The 18481-nt window shown below is 43.1% G+C and overlaps 1 protein-coding gene across 1 annotated transcript; it reads right to left on the minus strand.

The window, feature by feature from the left end:
* Positions 1–268: 268 nt before the first annotated feature.
* Positions 269–18173, minus strand: FAM124B (family with sequence similarity 124 member B). Its single transcript, XM_047722893.1, has 2 exons — positions 17017–18173; positions 269–3084 (listed from the first exon to the last, which is right to left on the minus strand). The coding sequence occupies exons 1-2, from the start codon at positions 17746–17748 to the stop codon at positions 2437–2439; spliced, it is 1380 nt and encodes a 459-aa protein (XP_047578849.1). The 5' UTR covers positions 17749–18173; the 3' UTR covers positions 269–2436.
* Positions 18174–18481: the final 308 nt, after the last annotated feature.

Consider the following 18481-nt stretch of genomic DNA (forward strand, 5'->3'; position numbering starts at 1 on the left):
GAGAAATATAAAGTAATCTGATTATTGAGAGTCCCTCTGATTTAAAAAGTGATCCGTTTTATATTTTAAAACATACAGCATAAGTTAAGTATAGAGTCTGGCTAATTTGATAAATCAGATTAAACTGTTCATAGCTTATTCCTGTTATATACAATCTCTTTTGAACTCTAGGATGTATTTGATTCTTTCCAGCCATATTTTCCCTCCTAGATATGTGAACGTAAATAAGTGGCACACATATAAAAATGCTTACAGAGCTGAGCTTTTTTTTTTAATTGAATCATTGATTTTACTAAAAGTTGTTTCCAAAAAATAAACAAACAAACAAACCTCCTGTTGGCCTGAAGGACTATTTTTAATAATAATACTATCTTACCTATTTATAGGGCTTAACAATATCCAAATGCTTTCATGGGCGCCATCTTGATTCTCTTAACAACCTTTTGTTAACAGGAGAAGCAACAGAGAATCAAAGACATTGACAGCTCACGATCCCATAAGTAGCAAATTTAAAAGCTGAGGCCCAAAGCGGGGCCTTTGGCACCCTGACACACTAGAATGTCCATCCCACCATGTTGTAAATTGGATTCCTGTGTTGAGTAGAGTTGGTGCCATTTTAAGAGTGTATTATTTTACAAGTCAATTTTGTAAGGCACTCCTTCACATTTCCCAGCATCCTTCATAATTTCCATGTACTTATAGTCTCACCCATGTATTATGTTAAAGAATTCAGGTTACCTCAAAAAGAGTGGTAAAGAAATTTCAGAACTGCCCCCTGCTGTGCTTTTCAAGGCAGCTCAATAGTACCATTTAAATAAGACTTCCAATTTTTTTAACTCTTATTCTAGAAAATCAGACCAAAATTAAGGACTTCATTCAACCTCCTAAAATCTAACTCTTGTCTGGGGGGCAGGGAGAAAGAAAATGAGAATGGGAATATACTGATGTCGTGACCCCAGAAAAATAAAATCAATGTAGAAGTCTCATCCTTGTCAATTTGCAAGTCTCCTTCTTTTCAGTTCTTTAAGTTCAGCAGGGCACTCAAACTCGGCAGGTGTCCCTGACCTAAGACTCACCCTTGAACCTGAACTCCTCTTTCTCCCCAAGTGGGTATACTATGTATCAGGGTCACCAGGAGATCCAGCTAAATCAGCATTTATAATCTTATGTAACATCTGTCCTGGAGAATAAAGTTCATGGGGTCAAATGGCCTTATAAATTAACCACAACCCAGAGACCTCAGATATTTTTTAAATGTATGTATAGACCCAAAAGAAAAATACAGCACATGAGCAATGAGAACTTGTCCATCATAGTTATAATTACAATTCATAATATGCCCAGTCTCTACCTGCTTACTATAGCCTTGAGCAGCAAGTGTGAAGATCACTTGTGGAAAACGGTCCCAGAGGAATCAAGGTAAGACTTCAACATAGTCTCAAGTGTTGAAAGAATGGAATTGCTGATAAGACCATAAGTACCTTTTGGGTTTGATGGCCACAGATGGTATGTGGACCATACAGCAATGTCTTAATTCAAAGGTAGATGCTCAATAAGTATTTGCTGAATGAATGAACGTGTAAATGGATGAATGCATGTTGCAAAGACATTTAGGAATTTGAACATGGCCAGAAGAACACAAGTCCTGCTCCAACAAGCCATCCAATCCAATCTTCCTGTCAAGTCGAGTAGAGATCTGGAGTCACCCAATCAAGCCATGTTCCTCTCTGGCTAGAAACAGGAACGACTGGCCCTTTGAAGTAGTGCAGAAACAAATGAGAAATGGAGGAGCAGGGAAATCCTAGAGTCTCCTTTTCATTTTTTACCTGATCTTTTGACTTCTAGTGTTTCTGCTCATTAAACAGGAAAAAAAATTAATTGTTTGTAATTTTCAAAACACTTGCATGTGAACTCATTCTAGATGCAAACAACTTGGAAGGCACAATCACCAGAGGCTATGTGGTGTGCAGGGCCTTGTTTACAAAGGAGGTCACATAAAAATTAAAAAACACTAAAGAATAAGTAGTCCATGTTGTCCAAGGGGATGAGCTATGCAACCCAAGTAAAAATTAAAACCAAATTACATCCACTCATCAGCATTACATAACACGCCCGACTCATTTGCATATGATGCAATTATTCCTGGTAGGTGATGCACTCAACACAGCCAGCTGGGTTAGTGTGTCTCCGGGGACAAGGGCTTTGGTTTCCTCCCTATGTGTTGGCTGTGTTCCTTCATAACCATGAAGGCAAATAAACAATGCTTCACAGCACCATTAGACTATGCACGTTTGAAATAAAAGCAATATAGATCTGTGCGTGGCTAGCACTCAGGCCCCCTCACGTGACCAAGAAACTGTTTGATTCTAGGTCAGTGCTCCATTTCTAGAACACTGTATCTGATCTTGTGTTTTAGGAAACCATATTTGTTTTAGGCTATATAAAGAATTCTTCTTCTTTTTCTTCACCCTGGACTGGCAAGTGAAGGGGACATTTTGAGATTATCTTCCTTGCACCAAGATCCCTTTGGCCAGCAAGTGACAAAGAATGAGTGCTTGCCTTAAAGATTCTATTGTTCTTGGAGGCAGTCACCCCTAAGGAGGAGTCTGGCAAGCATGATGGTGCCTGGCTGGTCTGCAGATCCCTTGAAAATCCACTCCAAAAAGACTGTCGGGGATCAGAATTGACCACGGTGCAACCCGTGTCAACATTTGTTTCTGCCTCCAGCTTCCCAAAGCTGTTTTGTAGGTTGAGGACTTTTTCTCTGGCCCCAGGCTGGAGGTGGGGAGAAGGCAGATGCATCTGGGCGCCCAAGGAGGAGCTCCTGTCCTGGGACGAGCAGCCAGGGCTTTTCCACAAGGTGCCACTAACGCTGTCTGACACAGGGCTCTCAGCAGACTCTGGGCACTCCGGGGAACCCACCTTGAGCCTCCTGGCCCGGCTCCTTCGGCATCTTGGCTCCAGGGTCCTCCTTGTGGAGACAGGGATCAGCCGGGAGCCCTGGAGAAGTGTGTCAGCTCCCAAGGTGCCATTGAGAAAGGAAAGTTCGCTATTCCTCACAGCAAGTCCGGGATTCAACTGGACCTAAGAGACAGGGGAGAACAAATTCAGCAGATGTTTTCCATTAACTAAGTGCCGAGAACAGACCATGTCCCATTCATCCTCTGCCATCCAGTGCCCACAGCAGACTTTCAATAAAGCCAGTTGAAGTGAAGTAATAAGTACAACCTAATCACGAGCTATATCAGCACGAGCTCCAAACATCTCTCTCCCTCAGACTCCCTAAGTGAACATCCAATAAGGCGAAGATTCTGAGAATCAAATGCAACAGCACAGTTCTTATAGATCATGTTGTTCGAATGATGCCAAGATGTTCACCAATGTTATTTGGTGGCCTCACCTGGGTTGCAAATGATGTGTTACCAACTGTGGAAAAATAAGAACAAAAAATCAAGAGCCACCAAAAGATAAAGATCGGAATAGGAATTCAATCTTCCAAAGTTCTTTCATATCATGTTAATGATACATATCTTGTGCTATTACAAGACATGTGGGCACTCCAGGCAGTCTAGTAATTAGACACTTTTGAAGTCAATATTCTTTAAATCTAGGGGCACCATTTATTTATGGTACAGGCTATATGTAGTAGCATGTGGAAAAACATCCAAGAAAGGAAGGGGACTGCCTATATGGGACTTACGGTGTCTTAATCTCTAGCAGTTCTACACTGGTTTCAAACTTATAGACCCTATAAGTCAGCAGAACTAACACCCTCGAGTTAACTGCTTTCTCCCTCTGCACAGTGGAGTTCACTGGCCCGTCTTCCATCCTTGGACTCCTGGGAGCCTCATCCCCTACTCCTTATACAACACTCTCACCAAGAAGATTTCTGGAAAAGACAGTTTTCTCTCTCCTGTCAGTAGCCCTTAGAAATTGGTATCCAGGGTCCATCCCTCCTGGCCCAAATACCAAAAAGAATGTACAAAAGAACCTTAAATGTATTTACTAAGTGAAAGAAGCCCATTTGAAAAGTCTACCTACGGTAGGATCCAACTATATGACATCTGGAAAAGGCAAAACTACAGAGACCATAAGGATGTTAGTGGCTACCAGGGGTTCGAGGGGAGGGAGGGATGAACAGGCAGAGCACAGAGGATTTTTAGGGCAGTGAAACTACTCTGTATGATACTACAATGGGGGATACATGTCATTACACTCTTGTCAAAACCGTTAAAATGTACAACACCAAGAGTGAACCTTAATATAAACTATGGACACTTGGTGAAAATGATGTGTCTCTGCAGTTTCATCAATTGTAGCAAAGGCAGCACTCTGGTGAGATATGGACAGTGGGGGAGGGTGTGCCTGTGGGGGTAGAGGAGCATATGGGACTCTCTCTACTTTCTGCTCCATTTTGCTGTGAACATAACACTGCTCTAAAACTTTTTTAAATTAATTAAAAGAAGATAAAAAGAGTGGTACATATTTACCTCACCAGGCAAGAAGGAAAAAATCGGATCAATAAGAAAGCCAGTCTAGAAATGAGTATATTATGGGATGCATTTATATACGCGATCCACGCACATGACCTCCCCTCAATTTCATCTCTGATAGAAAAGGTGGAGTGACTGTCACCAAACTCAAAACCAAAAAAGCTGCTTCCATCAATTCCTTTGGCATCGAAGTTGGCAAATACTTTCTGTAAAGGACCATACAATAAATAACTGAGGCCCGGTGGACCTTCGGTCTTTCTTTCCATGACCGGACTCTGCCACAGAGTAGTCACGTACAATGCAGTAAGTGGGTGTGGCTGAGTTTCAATCTTGTGCAATTTTTTAAAAAGATTTTTATTTATTTATATGACAGAGAGAAGGGGAGAAAACACAAGCAGGGGGAGCAGCAGAGAGGGAAAAGCAGGCTCCCCAGTGAGCATGGGGCCCGATGTGGGGTTCAATCCCAGAGCCCCGGGATCATGACCTGAGCTGAAGGTAGACACTTGACTGAATGAGCCACCAAGGCAGCCAATCTTGTGCAAATTTCATGTGTCATGACATTGTTTCCACGACCATTTAAAAATGGAAAACTATTCTGAGCTCCCACGTGCCTTCTACCTCTAAAAGACCCAAGTTAAATGAATGCTCTTTCCTGCTCCAACATTCAGTTCTCCTGTTACATCAGCTCTTCAGCATCAATACCTCCTTCCACGTCAGCTGGAGTCCAAAGACCATCACTTCAACGATTTCCTCACCAATACATCCAACTCCCCTCTACCACTCCTTTTCTGTCAAAGCCTCCCTCAAGACCTCCCAGCTCCATGTCCATCTGCATGCCCACATTCCCTGAACTTGTACCTTGAACTTCAAGCTGTCAAAGAAATGCACATGACTGCTCAGAGTGACATCACCATAATGGTGTGGTTTCCAACTTTGCCCAGTCTCTCCCCAGTCCTGTTGCCTTAGCCACCTGTCTTTTTGCCACAGGCAGCTATTTCAAACCTTCTGAACTGTCCTCAAACCTTCAGTGACACAACCTCTGCCCAACCCCCCAGCTGAAGGTCTCACCATCTAGATTACAGAGAAAACAAATGCCATCACCAGCTAGCAACTCTCAGTTGCCTGCCACCCAACACACCTACAACATCACCATCCTCTCCACAAAGAAAGGGACCAGTCTGTCTGCACTGTGAATTCCATCACCTCCTGCCTTCCTGGCCACCCCAACTTATCAATGATTCATTTTTTCCTATGTTGTTATCTTGTTTCTCCAATCTTTCTCTCTTCCTGGTACTCTGCCTACTCCTTTGCAACAGCAGTTAAGCCTGCTCAAGTCTATCTTGAATAATGCATTCCTTCCCTTCTCTCCCCTCCAGCTCTCTCTCTACTCTCCTTCACAGCCAAGCCTCACTATAAAATTTGTCCACACTCATTTATCCTAAACACTACCCTCCCTTAGTTCCCCTACCCACGGCACTGACTTTCCCTCCTACCAAGCCACTGAAATTGCTCTTGCCAAGATCATCTGCCATCAGTTTCCTTGTCACTCATTGTTACCCTGGCTCTGGTTGAATTTTCAAGGTTGGTCTTTCTCCTTTACATTTGAAGTCTTCTTAAGCTTCTATGTCAACACATTCTTCTGGATTTTCTGCTTCCTTTCCATCCACCACTTCTCAGTTTCCATTGCAGGAGCCTCTTCTCTTGTCAGTTCATTATACATTGTGTTTCTTCAGTGCTGACCTGGGTTCTCTTCTTCCTTTATACACCCTTCTAGGGCAATCTCAGGGACATCTATGCCTTCAGTTACTATCAAAATGATGAAGTATTCCAAAAGTATAACTACAGTTCAGATCTGTGTTTTAAACCTCATACCTCCCTATCCACTGATCTTCCAGGAACCAGCTACTCAAACTCAACATGTCCAAAATTGAACTCATTTTCCTATTCATGCTAATTCTGTTCTGTTTGGTCTTTTCCTTTTCTTTGAACATTTTAGGCTCATGTTAGTCAAGCAAGAGCATCATTTTCCCTTCTTCATCCCCATGTCATCCATTCCCATGGACCCTGCCTCCCAGAAATCTTTCAGATTTTCCCATCTCTCCATGTACAATACCATTATCCATAGGTCAGGCTCTCACCATCTCTAGTCTGAATTATTGCAATGGTCATATGATGATGGGGCCCCCATGGATACTCTTACCTCTGTATAATCCTTCTCCACTCCACTACAAGGGGGATCTTCAAAAACAGTTTTCATCATGCCACCCTCCTGCTTCTAGTGGCTCTCTACTCTTCTTGAAATAAAAATCAAAGTCCTTTAGTATGCCTTATCGCAGCTCTCACAGTATGCCCCTTCTTCCTCCAGCCTGGTCATTTACCATTTCCTACCTTTCAGCCTCCACTTGCCAAAATTGAACTTCCTGGATATTATTTGCTCTTTTCCAGTGCCAGTGTTTGTGTATACTATTTGCTTTGTCTAGGATATGTCTTCTCTAACTCTTTTTCCTAAAAAACCCATGACCAACTCCAGCTTCTACATCATTTCCTCTTGGAAGCGTTCTTGATAGCACTGAATATGGGGTAAGTCCCCTAAATATTGGTTCTGCCACTTACTAGTTGTTGCACTTTAGACAAGTTACCTAATCTTGTGTCTCAGTTCTTCATTTATAAAAAGAGATAATCAAAAGTACCAGCATCATAGAGTTGTTGAAATGATTAAATGATGACAGTGCCTGGGACATAGTAGTGCTAAATATGAGTTGGTAATTATCATAGTAATTAGTATTGTAACTAGCTCTTCTAGCAGCCTGTACTACCATATCATAGTAGATACAACACTTATGCACCTGCACACTTACTTATCTGTGTCTTCCTCTAAACTTGCCATCTGGAAGAAGGTTTGTATTCACCTTCTTTATTGTTGTATCTACGAACCTAGCATAGTGCTTAGCACGTGGTAAGTAACCACTATTTGTCTTTTGGATATATAAGTTTAGCACCTATAAAACTATAAATTTTTACACGTAGAAATGTATGGAAATGTAGAATCAATGTATTGGACCCCTAATTATTTGGCATTAAGTAGTTATAAAGCCTTATCAAGAAAATTCAAAAAGGCTTTCATCATATGATTGGCAATTTCTGCAAACTTTTTAAGGGAAGGCAATGTCAACTTTTCTTTCTTCAAGAGAGGTCTAAGATCCTTAGATCACATAACGAAAGTGAGTGCAACATTATTAATGTAGAAATGCAAATATCTTCAGTTAGAGTGAAGAATTTCTAGGAGAAACATAATGCTGAATGATTGAGAGAAATCCCTTGAGAGAGAAGAAGGCTCCTCTTGCCAAAAAATAAAGTGAAACAAATTTGTAGGAATTCTGATCATTTAGAGCTCATCTTTCCAAGAAATATTTGTAAAATGTTACAAATTGAGAGTTAGCTTTTTCCAAGTTTCAGGGAATGCTAGCAGTTATCTTGATGAATAGAAAGATCATTTCTCACTCATTTGACTCCAAACACTTGAGAAACAAGAGAATATACATCATTGAAAAATGATGAAGCTGTTTAAGAACAGATTCACATCATGAAGGGAAAATAATATTGTCTCTTACTAGAAGTGATTGCAAGAAATAGATAAAGAGAATTTTTCCTACACTGAGAAAAAAAATGAAATGGAACCAAAGTATACAGGTAATAAGAAACCCAAAAACAATGCCAAACTTGCTTCCCTAAGAGTTGAAACCAGTCCCTCCCAATTAATTGATCTTTAAATTAAAGGTACTTGCTTTAACTGATTAACCAAAGCCACTGATGTTAACCTTTTTCTGTAAGAGTGAAAACCTTCCAAGTTCAAGTGTTCTTTCAGGGCAGCATAAACCCAAATATTGAGTGAAAAGAAGAGCAGGGATGGGAGTGTGTGTGTATGTGTGTGTGTGTGTGTGTGTGTGTCTGTCTGTCTGTCTGTCAGTGTGGGGTACATTAAGGGTGGAGATGGAGAATGGAAAAGAAACAAAGAAAGGAACAGGAAGGGTGGAATAGATTCCAAGTGTATACAGCTGAGAGACTCAGAAATGAGAAAGGACCCTCAAGAAATGCTACAGAAGAAAATGAATTACTTTCTTCATGAGAAGCTATGTTCTTTCATTTTTCAATAGCTAATGAAGAACATAAGGACAAACTTAGCTAAATGTCTCTTGATAAAATGAAAAGAACCACATGCTTGCTTACACCAAACTAGCTTCTGGAATATACACCTTTTCTGAAGAGACAAGACTTATTTCCTGAAAACAAGCAGTCAATCAACCCATGCTTCAGAAACAGCTGTCTACCTACTAGACTACTGGAAATAGACATTTATTACAAAATACTGAAAAGAGGTAGAGAGTCATAAACTCCAAAATTACATGGTGCAAGAATAAGAAAATATGTAGTCAGTTGTGCGTCACAAAAATTTCCATGTAAAATATATACCAAATGGAAGTGAATTGTGTACTTGAGCTTCATGGCAGATTTCAGAGAAAAATTGCCATTTGAGCAGAGCCTTGAAGGAGGGATAAGTAAAGAGGAAAAGGAAGACATCTCTGGACAAGGAACAGCCTGGGCATTACATAGATGCAGATATCTATAAAACAGACCATTCTCAACCTAAGCAGGAATGAAATTCTGATACATGCTGCATGGATGAACCTTGAAAACATTAAACTGAGTGAATTAAGCCAGACGAAAGGGCAAATATTTTATGATTCCACATATGGAAGGTGCCTACGGTAAGCAAATTTATGGGAACAGAAGGAAGAACATATGTTACTAGGGACTAAGGGGAGGAGATAATAGTGGGTTATGGTGTAATAGGTACAGAGTTTCTAGGTGGTGTGATGAAGAAGTTCTGGAAACAGAATATGGTGATGGTTGCACAACATTGTAAACGTACTTGATGGCACTGAACCCAACACTTAAAAATGGTTCAAGTGACAAATTTTATATTATGTGTATTTTATTACAATAAAGAAAATACCTGGGTTTAGGTTCTGGGTGTAGGAGTGAGCCTAGAGTTCTGGAAAGAAAGTTGGGATAGCCATAAATGTAGCAGTCCTTTAAAAATATATTCATCTGGAACACCTGGGCAGCTCAGTGGGTTAAAGCCTCTGCCTTCAGCTCAGGTCATGATCTCAGGGTCCTAGGATTGAGCCCCGCATCAGGATCTCTGCTCAGCAGGGAGCGTGCTTCTCCCCTCATCTCTCTCTGCCTGCCTCTGCCTACTTGTGATCTCTGTCAAATAAATAAATAAAATCTATTAAAAAAATAAAAAATAAAAATTAGAAAATATATTCATCTGTGATGTGCTGGATAAAATGGGATGCCTGGAACTAGAATGAAGAGTTAGAATGTCACAATGATAATGTACATTTACAGCCATGAGGGCTTAAAGAAGGAAGGGAGAAGAGGAATGACCCCAGAGAAAAACTACAACAGTTGGGTGTGACTGAAGCTGGCACTTCTGGAAAAAAGAGGCTTTAATAGTGACAGCGTTTCAAAACCAGAGCAAATGGGAAGAGAGTGACCAGAGCTGGAGAAGATGGGGGAGATGGTGACTTTGATTTTGCTTGGACTGAATGTAAGATGAGGATGACACATTATGTTCAAATTGTCTTACAGGGAAGCGGAAATAAGCTAAATAAACAAATAAATAAGCTAAACTCAAGAGCTAGAGATGCAAACATAGGTATAAGGAGAACAAAATTGATACTAAATCCACAGGATGGTCTGTATGTCTTAATCTTAAGGAAACTTTTGGTGGAGGACAACAGTTTTCAACTGGGGGAAACTCCACCCCCTAGAGGCATCGGACAAGGTCTAGGGACATTTTGGTTGTCGGGGTCACTGCTACTGGCATCTAGTGGCACAGCCAATGAGGCTGCTAACATCAGCAATGCACAGGACAGTTCTCCATAACAGAGTCATCTAGTCCAAGATGTCAGTACCACTGAGGGTGAGCAAAGCTGATTCAGGGACAGGAAGAAAGAGGTGAGTCCTTGGGAAGAAACAACAAAGGGACAGCCAGACAGAGAAGCAAACTGCTTAAAGAGCTGGTTTATGGAAGCCCACAGAGGAGAGACTTTTGAGGCAGGAGCAGTCAGCATTTACTGATTCTGGTGAGAGCAAGCATTGCTCTTTTTGAAAAAGCAAAAACTCTTCCAACATCTGTACAAGAGGGGAGGATGCAGAGCAAACAGCAGCCCCCAAGACTGGAGAGATGACAGACAAATACAGGGAATCACGGCTTCTCAGAGTGGAGACTCATAAGTGGAAGCCACAACAGGAACCAATGCCAGGTGAGGAAAACTTCAACTGTGACTGAGGAATTGTGGAAGACTCGGTGTGGACAACTGTGAGGGTTAAAAACTCCAGGGGGACCCAGTCACGGAGGGGCCTTGCAAGCTTTTGAGATTTCCCTCCAGGAGCTTCACCAGATGCTCACAATAAATATTGGAGAAAAATCTTTGTGCTTCTGGAAGGGAAGGAGAAAAAGCACCACTTCAAAACATGCCAGAAAACTGTGTTCTCAAAAAGCCTGCTCTCAGAGAAAACTAGTTAACCAGAAGCTAACCTGAGCCTGACTAACCTGGGGGAAAGGAAGTACTCAATTCTAGCTCATTCTAGCCAAATCTAGCTAGCCATTCTAGCCCTTTCCTGCCAAAGGAGGGAGAAAAAAAAATTTTAAATACTTGTGAATTCACAGTGTAAGGCATAGACTCACTAAAAGACTGTGTGCAATCTAATCATAAAATGCTTCCCCTCCCCCAACTCCTCACCACCACATTACAAGAAGCCTATTTTCAACACTTCCTTTCACCTGCTACATCGTGTCTAGCTAGCAAAAACAAAAACAAAACAAAAAAACACAAGGCATACTAAAAGGTGGAAAAAAAAAAAACCCCACAATTTGAAGAGACAGAGTAAGCATCAGAACCAGACATGGCAGAGTTGTTGGAATTATCACGCCAGGAATTTGAAACACTATGATTAATGTACTAAGAGCGCTAATGGATAAAGTAAACATCATGCAAGAACAGATGGGCAATATTAACAGAGATAAAAACACTAAGAAAGAACAGAAACACTAGAAATCTAAAAAAAAAAAACTGTACTAGAAATCAAGAATGCCTTTGATGGGCTAACCAGTAGACTGGACATGGCTGAGGAAAGAATCCTGAGCTTGAGGTACCTCAGAAGAAACTTTCAAAACTAAAAATCAAAGAAAGCAAAGACAAAAAACCAGAACAGAATATCCAAGGGCTGTGAGACAGCTTCCAAGAGTATAACAGACACATAGTAGGCAGACCAGAAGGCAAGAAAGAGAGAAAGGAACAGAAGAAATATTTGAAATAACAATAACTGAAAATGTTCCCCCAATTTAATTTTGGAAACCAAACCACAAATCCAAGAAGCTCAGAGAACACCAAGCACAAAAATTCCACAAAAGCTATACCTAGATACATCATTTTCTAAACTACAAAAATTAAAGATAAAAAATCCTAAAAGACACCAGAAAAAAAAAAGACAACAGTGGGGCACCTGAGTGGTTCAGTTTGTTAAGTGTCTGACTCTTGATTTCAGCTCGGGTCATGATCTCAATGTTGTGGGATGGAGCCTCATGTCAGGCTCCTCACTCAGCTAAGAGTCTACTTGTCCCTCTTTCTCCACTCCTGCTCTCCCTCACACTCTCTCTCTCCCTCTCTCTCAAATAAATAAAATCTTTTTAAAAATCCAAAGTAAGCAGAAGAAAATAGAATCAAAATTAGAGCAGAAATCAGTAAAATTGAAAACAGGAAATCAGTAGATAAAATCAATGAAATCAAAAGCTAGTTCTTGGCGAGCTCTGTGGATTCTAACTCAACTACTAACTGTAGAGGATTTAGAGGTGAGCTCAAGGGCTGGAGGAAGGATCTGCAGGCATGAGTTCCAGCTTTTGCATCAGAATAAACTGGAAGAGCTGCCAGAAAGGATGGCTTATGACCAGTGTCTGTTGTTGAGACTCAGTATCCCAGGTTGTACTGATGTTGGGTTCATGTACTGGTGCAACTGAGCCCCCTTGTCCATGTCTATGAACAAGACACCACCACGGTGGGGCAGGAGGCAGAGATGTGTATGAATTTTCCCATTTCATTTATCCTGGAAAGCAGTCAACCCTTGTCAAGAGAGACCTGGAAGTAAGCCCTCAAGGGGCTAAGAGGGAAACTCCCTTCTTCTGTTGCGTGCTTGGCCTGGAGCACCTCCTAGTGATGGATGTGGAGAGCACAAGGAGGAGACCTAAGAAAGGACCTCACATCCTGGTCAAGGAGCTCTGAATGGTGACACCCAAGGTCCTATAAGTTACCTTCCTTGTATAGAATGTTTTGTTGCTTTCCTCATTTTGTGCTCAAATTTTCAGAAAGATCTTGTTGAAAATTACAGTCTGGTTTCAGTAGCATTGTGGAGATGTCCGCAAGGACATGCCTATAAGTGCAGGGTGGTAGTGGCCAGTGAAGGCGAGCTGGCCATATAGCCCATGCCGATCTCCCGGGAGTTACTGGCAACACCACCAGAGACCAATGGCCTGGTGAAGAGAGCAGGATGAAAGAGCCTTAGGGTCGTGTTCTAGCGCACCTGAGAAATCACATTTTAGGGACTATGGCATGCCACCAAGTGACACACTGGTTTCTGTGACATTGTGACCTTCACCTGCTTTCCAGATGCTCCTTCTCACATTCCTTCACTCATTCTTCTTCTTCTCTTTCCCCACTCCTGGAGTGTGGACATTTTATAGGTTCTACCTTCATTGCTTCTCATTCTAAGCTCCCTTCCTTGATAATAGCACTTCTTCCCAGGGCTTCAACCATCATCCCCAACCTATGTCCCTAGTCCAAGCTCCAGCTCTGAGGCCACCTGACTCAGGAATGTCTTCATCCAAATGATCTGCAAACATCTCAACCCAATGGGTCCAGACTTATCATCGCCTCCCTCTCTTTGACCCCTGGATCTAATTCATTTCCAAATCTGCTAAGTCTACCCCTGAACTACAGTTCATATTTAACCTCACACTTCCATTGTGGGTCCCCTTACTCAAAACTTTGCTGGCCCCTGATTGGATGACTGAAGTCACCTCTGGATCAGTCAGTGTAATACCCATCCAATCTACCTTATGTGATGGTACTGGGGTTAGCATCTTAAAGTGTGTACTACAGACTATCATGTCTGCCCTTGTCTAAAAACATTAATAAATGCCTCTTTAATGCCTGTTGTAGATCCTCCTGCACCCATACTCAATGGGCCAAAAATCATTCTCCTAAACCCATATGAACTCTCCAGCTCTACAACCTTCTACCACCTGGTTCAGTCACCCTCCAGGTCATACAGCTTCCACACAACTTTTCCAAACTTGGTCAAATTAGCCCCTTCTGTCACTACACTCAAGGTGAGGACAGGGCATTTATCATAGGCCACTTGGTATTCCAGGTACTTGTGGGAGAGTTGGGCCTCTCATCAGCCCAACATCACACAGAACACCTAACACAGAAGGCAGCATGACATCACACTGAACTCCCAACCAAAGGTCACAGAAGGATAGCCGTCTCATCTCCCACAGGGCAACCATGGGAAAAATGCAGGGACAAAGAAGGACTGCTAGAAAGGGGAAAGGAAGAATCGATCCACAGTGCTTTTGCAGCCGTTAAGAACTAAGACAAATGGAGACCACTCAGGAAGAGTATTTGGTAAATGAAGAAACATGGACATTTGATCACTTATTGATACACTCATTCATTTACTGAGCACCTACTATGTACCCTACTATCATTCTCACCACAAATAGACATTAAAGACTCGGAGAAGCATCACACCGTCTGCACTGACAGGAGGTCAGGTGGGAAAGGAATTGTTCCCTCTGGGCATCTGACGAGACAGCTGGTGGTTTCTCACACACACAGGCAGTAATCGCATTGCTTCTGCGTGATCTCCTACAGCTTCTACTTTACAGAGCACCTCCATTTACATTCTTTTTTTTCATCCTCATAACAAATTATACATGTCAGTACCACTCACTGGCCCCATCCGTGAGTGCTGCTTGCAGTAAGGATAAAAGAAAAGCTCTTAGCAAGACTCTGGTTCATTCGCACGAGAGTGTATTTGCCTCCCGTGTGACAGACACTATTCTAGGTACCGGGGAATACGAAAGTGGGCAAAGAGCTGGCTGCCCTCAGGGTGCTGTCCTTCCAGTGGCTGACCATATTCCTGATGATGTGGTCTCCACTCACCTGCTCCCCTTCTTACCCTCACCCCCTCTCTCAGCCCCAGCCACATAGAACCTCAGGCAGTTTTCTGAACATGCCCTGCTAAGGAAATGCCACACCACACACAGTCACCCACTCTCTCTCTTCTTTAGAACTCCTTTCTCCCTTTCTCCCTTCTCCATCTGGCTACTTCCTTCTGGGCTGTCCAGCCTCAGCAGGCCCAGGTATCGCTCCTCAGGAAGCTTTGCCCATTGCGGGCCCTCATCACGTCTAGCATGCCCACACGCGTGTCCATTCCAGCCCTGAGGGAAGGTTATTTGTGGAGAGGTTAATTGGTAGTTATGGCTTTCCCTTGAATACGGGTGTAATTATCTTTTCTTTTCTTTCTTTTTTTTGGTCAACATCGGTCATCTGGGCCACCCCACATTTGTTCCCCTACTGATCTTCACTGGGGGCCTTTCCCCTCCCCCGGGAGTCCCAGGAGGGTCTGACTCCACAGATAATCCAGGTGTGGAGGGCTTAGCCGCTGCCTCAGAACTATACCAACCCACACGATCCCATTCCCTTGGATGCAGTAATCGGTTTAGAGAAGAGCATCTGATCCAAGTTGGTTGGGTTGATCTTAAAAATAAGAACAGTTAAAAATGTGCCCCCTGCTGCACACACATATGAAATGTTTGTTTGACAGTGAGGTCGATTTTAAATGCTGGAGACTAACCAAGGTTGAACGATGAAGGAGAAACTTGAGATGCCTCAGAAATTGCTGAGTTAAGTAAAAGGCACAGAAACTGTGCCAGTCCACCTTAGGTGAAGAAGGTAAATAATTTATATATCTTTTAATATAGAATCAATATGATTCATGTTATTAATAAGTCAAAGCAGATGACAATAAGATTAATCAAAGGAACGACTATTCATCTTCCCTCAGTTATTACTTTACCCAATAGACCTTAAAGGGGTTTTTGACCATTTCTCAAGGACAGAAGCCACAGAACATTTTGCTGTATCACACACATCCCCCTGCCTGCACTCACTTACACACCCACGCACACCCACTGAGGACTGGACAATAATGGGTAACTGTGTGCGTTTGGGAGCTGTGTAGACACTTCCCTACCTGTGTCTTGTGTCTTAGACAATTAACTCAGTTTTCTCATCTGCAAAATGGGAAAAATTGTGACTTCCTAGGTTGTCAGAAGAATTAAAGTTATTGGGGCGCCTGGGTGGCTCAGTGGGTTAAGCTTCTGCCTTCGGCTCAGGTCATGATCCCAGGGTCCTTGGATGGAGCCCCGCATCAGACTCTCTGCTCGGCGGGGAGCCTGCTTCCTCCTCCCCCCCCACCGACTCTGTGCCTACTTGTGATCTTGGTCTGTCAAATAAATAAAATAAAATTATTTAATAAAAAATTTAAAAAAAGAATTAAAGTTATCAATGTAATAACAGTTTAGGTTATAACAGATAATAACAGCTAAAACTGCATTCTGGGTACTATCTTAAACACTTGAAGCATTACATCACTTTGTGTGGATAACAACCCACACGTTAGGAAGATGTTAATATTACCTCGAGGTTAAGCTAGGCAGTTACTGGGTGCAAGGCTCAACGTCCGGGGAACAGTCCACAAGAGATGGCACGTTACGGTAGCGATCACATGATTGTGCCTGGCTTAAATGGGGTGCTTACAGAAGAAGGCTTTCATATCCAGCTTTTCTTTCTAAAGGAGTTCTAGCCATCTAACTTAATTTGGGGAAAAACTGACAGTGATCCAAGCTGCTTAAATATTAAGTCAACAGGAAAAAAAAATTAAGTCAACAGGACTGCAAACATAATACTGTCAACCATAATTAGAACTTCAGCTTCTTTAGGTCAGATGGGAAGAGCTTACACTCTCCCCAAACCCAAAGCGTGGGCAAAGTCTTTGCATACAGTTTTAAAGGACAACCTGAGAAACGGGGGGTCATTGGATTCTACCACAAACCACAAACTCCATTATCTGTCAGATGAGGGGATTTTATTAGATCATCGACTCTTAACCCCAACGCTACATATTTGAGCCATCCAAGGTGCCCCCAGAGATGCCGATCTAATTGGCCTGGGATGCAAGTGTGGCACGGGAATTTTTGCAAGCTCCCCAGGGATTCTGATGTGCAAGCAAGGTCGAGAACCACTGCCTTAAATCACCAAGAAGGCCCGTCTCAGATGGAAAATCACACAGTTCCATGTGTACCAACAAGATCAGAGGCAAAACGGAATACCTGAAGCAGGATCTTGTTGCCGTCATAGTCCTGTGTCTGCCACCTGGTGTGGCTGATGGGGACGCACGGATGGGGGAGAAGAGGCACTAACTGGCCGATCTCTTGAACCTTGAACTGCAGCACTGAGGACTCTCTGGGGTCCACTGACATTCCAAGGGGCAGCTGTGTCAGGGAGAGCTGCAGAGCAAAGCTCTCGGTGGCATAGAGCACAAAGACGCAGGAGTCGCTCTTCTGCACGGTGGCTTCCTTCTGCAGAATCAGCTCATATAGCCTGATGGCATCGTCGTAGTTATCAGAACTGCAGTAGAGTGTCACCCTCAGGATCTTGGCGCCGCAGTGCACCTGCCTCACACCCCAGACCGGCATCTGGCTGTCCAGACTGTAGAACTCCTGGTTGGAAAGAGGGTAGGGACACGGCCTCCCCTGAGCATTCGGGGCAGAGTAGCACCGCCACGGCCAGTGTTGGAGGGAGTCAAGAACCCGGAAGAGCCGCTCCTCTCCCACGCTCTCAGGCAGGAAGAGCAACACAGACATCCCCGGGAACCGTGAGCGCTTGGAGTGGCACTTGTCGTAGTATTTTACTGGACTGACCCTCTCGGACACCAGAAAGGGACGCACGTCCGGGCAAACGCAGTCCAGGAGCTGATCCAGAGTTTGCTGCAGAAGCGAGCCATGTCCAGAGTCAGCGAGGAGGTGGACGGTCATGGCCAGAGGCTCCGGTGTTCCGTCCATTCCAGACTGCCCCAGGGAGGACAAAGGAAGCAGGTGTGGAGGGCCCACCCGTCAAGCTTCTGCAGTGAAGGAAGAAGCGGGCAGTTCTCCAGCGGAGCCTTCAGCCCCCCAGGAAACCTGCAGCCAATTCAGAACAAAGCTCCTAACCTGGGCTCCTGGTTGCCGGTGGCCGCACAGCCAGACCATCCACACAAACTGGGGCACAACAGCATTGGGGTCAATGTCATCCAGCTCATGCATAATGTAACTGTGTTTTGGGCTTGTCCAGGCACTCCCCCGGGTTTCCGTTTGACCTAAAAACCTGTAATCCTGAGAAACACCCAAGTGGGTGGTTCTTACGGACACTCAGTAAAGGAAATACCAGGCAAAAAGGAATATGAGTCGGCTCTGTAAGGCTGATAGCAATCTGTTTAGTTGAAAAGACATCCATTTTATGGACCCACAATGGATTCTGATTTCCTCCTTACATCTCTCCATGTTTACAGCAGGCTGCCGGGCCACCTGAATACAATGACTACTTTCAAACAATTCTCGAAACATGTCTCCTTGCCAGGATTTCCACTGTCCTTTGTCTTTTTATTTTGTTATGGGACAACTGATGCTAGACCTTTGAAGAGAAGATACTGTATCTAAATAATACTGAGTGTTCACTGAAGATGATTTGCTCTGATGCAAAGTCTGAGTATATGTACTGAAATGTTGTAAAAAAAATAAAAGAGATGTTGCCCAAAAA

Source organism: Lutra lutra, chromosome 3 (assembly GCF_902655055.1).
Source record: "Lutra lutra chromosome 3, mLutLut1.2, whole genome shotgun sequence".
Lineage (NCBI taxonomy): Eukaryota > Metazoa > Chordata > Mammalia > Carnivora > Mustelidae > Lutra > Lutra lutra.